A 5,815-nucleotide genomic window follows, 5' to 3' on the forward strand; every position below is an offset into this window, starting at 1 on the left:
ATTGTCCTGAAATGAAGCGGGCGCTCTTGTTTTGCAACGATTCTATTTTTGTGGCCAAGTACGATTAGTAAGGATTCCAGATTATTCGAGTGTATTCAACTTTTGAACTTATAAAGATGGTAAATGCGAGCAGTTTGGTATCTTCATTGGCTTGACGTAAAGAACGACGAATAAAACCAAGTTTCTTGTAAGTGTAACCTAAAATTGAATCTATCTGAACTTTACAAGACAGGTTGCTTCTGAGGTGGACTCCTAAGTATTTAAAAAAATCTACAGGTTCAACAATCACGCTATTCAGTGTATAAGCAAATGAAATAACTTCTTTGCGTGTGGTGAAGCGCATTAGTTTAGTTCTTTTAACATTAATGTTCATTTGCCAGTCGGAACGGCACTTTTCCAATCTACACAAGTCGGTTTGAAGTTTAACACAACTAGAATGGTTCGATACACGCCGATAAATTACGCAATCATCTGCGAATAACCTAAGCGAAGAATTAATGCCAGCACAGATGTCAAGCAGGCAATACCATGCGTTGAACAAAGTATGCAGAAAAGAATGACGACAATGACAACATGTAGCGCTAAAACAAAATTTCATTCGCAGTATGGCGAAAGCAATCAGTATTTGTGTTGAAGAAGATATGGTGAGGGGCCCGGAATTTAATACCTTTGATTACAAAGAAATAAAGAACCTTTTAAACACTTCCATATTCGCGAGGCCCACAAAGCTAGCAAGAAGAATGCTTTTGTTATTGTTTCCAGCAAAAAATGGGTCGTTAGTGATCAGTGACCGTTGCAGATTGCATGCACTTCAGCAACTGCAAAAGTTTTTGCGCTGTTGCAGGAACGCCTGGCATGGACGGCCAAGTCTTTCATTCGAACGTTCTGTCCGCAGACCCCACAGCACGTCACGTAGTACGGACACTTCCCGTAGTGGCCAGGCATGTCCAGCAAGCAGCCGACATAGCTGCAGCCAGAACTTCGATTCCAACAGTACACCGACGCCTTGGATACGAGGTGCAACGTCTCGCTATTTATCGTCGCAGGTCTCCAGGCCAAGCCGTCGAAAGGGCAGTTGGGTTGTGCGTTGTCCAGGCAGTGGGAGCACAGTACGTGAGGGCACGACGTGCTTGTGTACAGTCGGGGTGGCACCAGTCCGCACAACGAGCAGTGCGAGAGGGCAGGCACCGGCGGCACGAAGTCGACCCTCCTGCGGTTCAGGTCTCGCGAAAACTGCGTCAGCAGGAAGGAGCCGCTCTTCTTGCCTTCATTCCGGCGAGTACTGTAGGGTCCGGGGCTGACCGGCCGGTTTTCGTCGTTCGGCTGGGAGCGCAGCAAAATGGGACAGAATGGGAAGCACGCCCTCATGGCTCACTGTATCACGACTGTGTCGTCGTCAGCCTTTTCTTTTCTTTTCTTTTCTTGTTCCTTGAAAACGAAAAAAAAGACGGCGACCTAAAGCGCTGCTAAAAAAATTAGTTGTTATCTCGAAACACAGCCGATAGCACACTCGCACAGCCGAAAACATCGCGTAACCCTTGTAATCAGCAGGAACAAAGTAGGAAACCCTTAAAAGATATGATGCCAACCACCAAGACATACATTCCTTGTGATAGCGACAATCGGAGAGATAGTAGACTTCTTTTGATGACAGGGCCATGGTCGGGATACCAATGCACCGCTCTCGTAATCTGAGTGTATCCGCAACTTCTATAATCTCACGGGTTCTTTGATTTCTGTGTTGGTTGTTAGCTGCAGGTTGTACGAACCATGGCGCACAGTCGCACCACTGGCAGGTGATGCAAAGATTCTCGCTTGCTACGTTACACACAGAATACGAATGACCCGAAATGTGAGTTCAGGATGTCTTGTCAAATAGCTCAATCCTATGACGGAGTATACTATACTCCTTCCAATGTAAGTATCGCCTTGCTCTCAATAATTGCGGAGTGTATTTAGTGGTACATGGGAGAAAGTTTTACTGCCAATAGCATGGGAGTTATTAAGGTCATCATCATCATCATGAGCCTGGTTGTGTCCACTGCAGGACGAAAGCCTCTCCCAGAGATCTACAACCAGCCTGTCGAGTGCGAGTTGAGTCCATGCTTTTCCCCGAATTTTCGCAACTCATCTCGCCTAGTTGTCCTCGGCATATCTTAACCCACTAGGTACATATTTTATTCCATTAAGGGTTTTCAGGAGGCGCGTTAGGAGTACTGTTCAGCTGCATTCGCAGTATGTTTTGCTGTTTCTAGGTGTTTTATGGAAGCGCTGCAAGGAAATTCATGACTGTATTTGGTTGTTATTACACTCACGCCAGTATTTTATTTTCTTCCTGGAGTGTCGAAAAACTGCATTTAGCGTAATTTCCAGTATTTTTATTATACATTTCAATGGCAACACAAAAAAGGTTAGTTTTCCACACAGGCAATTTATTGCATAGCCATTGCACACATACAAAATGCATCAGACCACCTAAACAAAAGGACAATATAAAAACGCTCAATCAACAAAACACGAACTTCGAGAATACAAGGTGTCATGGTAAAAACTTTTTCTACTACAACTCTCGTCAATGAAAAAAAGTAAGATATTTGAAAACAATAAGGTCAGCCGGGCATTCATAGTTGCGCTGTTTGCTTGCATTTGTTTTTCGAACACTGACTTTGCTGCCGCCTCCTGGCAAGTTGCCCACGCAGCTGCGGAACAACTCACATTGCAGGGATAATAGACTGTAATTAATCTACAGCACCAAATACACGCGCATCCGACCTGCATCGTAATAACGCTGCTCTTATCCCTCTTCTCAACCTTCCGTAATGTCTGAATTTTTATTTAAAGCTATGCAAAGTTGCACTTCATTGCGAGGCACCTTCGTTAACTATAGTTCATTTCAGAAGCTGCATGCAGCACTGTGGAGGCTACAGTGTTTTCGATAGAGTGGCCACTGAGAACGCCTAGCTCACATTGAAAGGGTTTTCAAAATACATTTCCACCTCCCCTCTCGACAGGTGGAACCGTAAGGCCTAGACAATATTCTGCTTTTAGTGGCTGTGAATTAGGCGCCCTCAGTAGGCGGACTTTTGAAAAAATGTCGCTTCCACAGTCCTGCATGCAGCTGCTAAAATGAACAATAGCTGGTCTTCAGGTCAAGACGAACTGTTGTTCCAGACGGAATTCAATCCTTTTCAACGCAGAAATTTGGGCTACTTGGTGATACGACTTCGACATGGTAAAACGCGCACTTGGCGGGGAGAGAAAAAAAGACAGTGGCACGGGATGAGCGCTAATATTAATAGCATTAGCGCTCGTCCTGTGTCACTGTCTTTTTTTTTGTCCCGGTCTACTGCGCTTTTAACATTGTCGAAATGCGACCCTTGTTGTGACCAACTCATCAAAAATGCTTCTCGATCTCCATCGTTCGCTCTTGTGCAGCTTTGTGGTAGCGGGCTCAAGCTTTTACGCCTGGCACTTCCCCCTAAACACCCCCCGCCCACGCCCCCCTCACCGCCCCTCTCCCCCCCGCACCTGAATTTGCGAGACGTTTCCCGTCGTTGTGACACTCCGCTGAACATGGTTTCCGGCGTTCCCCAACACCACAGACATCCATCGACCCTACAACGATGCTCCCGAAAATGGCACCTGCTGGTTCAGTCCGCACCCGCCTAGCGCATGGCGAGCGGCCTTTGTTGACCTCCCCACACAGCGCCCCGACTCTCGTCTCCACAGTGAAACCAATGCGCCCGCCAGGTGCAGGCCGCGGACATCCACCACGTACCAGGCGCGGTTGGCACCTCTCGCACTTCTCAAGAAAATCGATTCCGCGGAGTTAGTTCGTTCCACTTCCACTTCAGCAAAGAATGAGCCACGGACACAGCGTAACAAGAACACATAGCATGACTAGCTTAGTTTCTGGATCGAGGTTCACAGTACGGAAACGTTTCATTCTTCCCGCTACCGGCCCACACAAAACTGAAAATGAGGCTGGTAATATCCGCATTGCTTTTACACCCTCCAGCCTTACCAGTGGCGTTCCGGGCATGCCACCCTCTCACGCACAACGCTGGCCTCGACAGGCAGACGATCGTCCTTACGCTGACGCGGGGAACACACTGGCATTAATTTCACACTACGAGGGCGATAAGTCACCCAAAATGTTTGTTACAAAAAAAAACGTGCAGTGCTTGCCTTGAACCCGTTCGCAGAGGTGCAACCGCATATTTTCCAACGAGCCACTCTACATTTGCGGCCACTGCATTTAGGGCTCGTGTTGGTTCGTTGCCGCACTGCGTCGTCTTGAAGGTTGGTGACTTTGAGGAGACGATGCACTGCGTCGCACGTAAGTCCAGGCTGGTTCCACAATGTTTACAACGAGCTTCGGCTGGCGGGAAGCACCTCACATCAATTAATGCGGCCGCAATTTGACATCGACAAAAAAAAAAATTTTTGGAGACGCTAGAGCTCACACGGCAGATTTTGTAAGAAGGCGTACCAGAAAAAGAGGTGGAGGAGGATGAGAAGAAGGAGAAAAGGAAGCGCGGGCATTTTACATACTTCCATTAAGACCAGCGTGCTATTCAATGCCAGATACTGCGTTTGGGGGGAGGTACAATGGTGGTAGTTGCACCTGCTTAAGACGGCTCTTGGCCACCGGAGTAATCTGGTAGTTCCGCAATGATGCCACTGAACGTGGGGGTACGTTGCCCTCCGTGTGGAGTTTCAAAGACGTAATTCAGCAAAAATAAATAAATAAAAACTTCCATTCGGGCTAATTTGTGTTTTGTGTGGGGCGCCGTAAGGACACTGGTTTCCCTCCATGCCTAAACCTTTCACTGCCGAGAGGGATAACATTATAATTTAATCCCCCTTATTGAAGGGCGGTGGATAACTAGCGACTGGCTAAACGTAATGCTCGTGACCACATAATAAGGACTAAGGCAAGTCAGCGTTTGGAGCGAATCCGTATTAGAGGCACCAACGATCGGTTCTCCCTGAGTTAAGCGAGAATTAGGACTGTGACGTATTCACAAAACTCTCAGTTCGCGCTTTAGAGATCTACCCTAAGCACCAGTACGCTAGCTGTGGCTACGGCTAATTATGTGCCTCAACATCCAACTTCTCTCATGGCGGATTCCCGGCTAGTCGTGTCCTCTGCTTTACAGTCGCTCGAATCGGTGTGCTCGCCTGGTCGTGTTTGTTTCCATGCGTCGTTTGCACTATTCTTGCTTCGCATTGGGCCCCTACTGTTTTTAAAGCAAATCTTTACTAACCTCGTCGAGCGGTTTCACCATCGCGGTAAATTCCACCTTCATTTGACGGCCGCGGCTCCCTACCCCTGGCAACACATCGTGTGACTCGCCGGGCCGAGCTTTGCCGACGGCCTCGTTCGGCGCTGCCTCTGCCGCCGCCGCTGCTGGCTTGGCGCACGCGCATTTCGCATCTGGTAAGCGCTTGACCAAATGACTCGCCACGTGCATGCTAGCTTGGCCACGAATGAGAGCGAGGCCGGGCCATATCTTTTGAGCGTTGCGCTGGAACTGGCGGCCAGAAAACGTCATCGGCAAGCAGCATATAACCACCCGGGAAATATCGCCCGGCGACCCGCTCCGATCGGAAAGCGCCTGAAGCGGGAGGACAATCGCAGACAAAGGCAGGCTTTAGTTGAATACTAGAATAATTGCAACTAAATCAAAGGTTAACCAAGCGAAATGAAGACTGAATCAGGCTAAGGCAAGCTGCCGCTTTGAACATCCAGGGGTAGCTGAGGTAGGCCGGAGCCATTTATTTATTTTATGCATCCAAATGTCTAATTAGA

The 5,815-nt window shown here is 48.0% G+C and overlaps 1 protein-coding gene across 1 annotated transcript; it reads right to left on the reverse strand.

The window, feature by feature from the left end:
• Positions 1-530: 530 nt before the first annotated feature.
• Positions 531-1,434, reverse strand: LOC144167126 (uncharacterized). Its single transcript, XM_077696500.1, has one exon. It carries the CDS (start codon positions 1,366-1,368, stop codon positions 784-786), a length of 585 nt encoding a protein of 194 aa, XP_077552626.1. The 5' UTR covers positions 1,369-1,434; the 3' UTR covers positions 531-783.
• Between the last annotated feature and the right edge of the window lie 4,381 nt (positions 1,435-5,815).

Source organism: Haemaphysalis longicornis, unplaced genomic scaffold, assembly GCF_048455015.1.
Source record: "Haemaphysalis longicornis isolate Haplotype H1 unplaced genomic scaffold, Haemaphysalis longicornis Haplotype H1 scaffold_2, whole genome shotgun sequence".
In the NCBI taxonomy this organism is placed as follows: Eukaryota; Metazoa; Arthropoda; class Arachnida; order Ixodida; family Ixodidae; genus Haemaphysalis; species Haemaphysalis longicornis.

Coding starts and splice junctions, on each gene's coding strand:
- LOC144167126 (XM_077696500.1), bottom strand. CDS start 1,368: ATGAGGGCGTGCTTCCCATTCTGTCCCATTTTGCTGCGCTCCCAGCCG.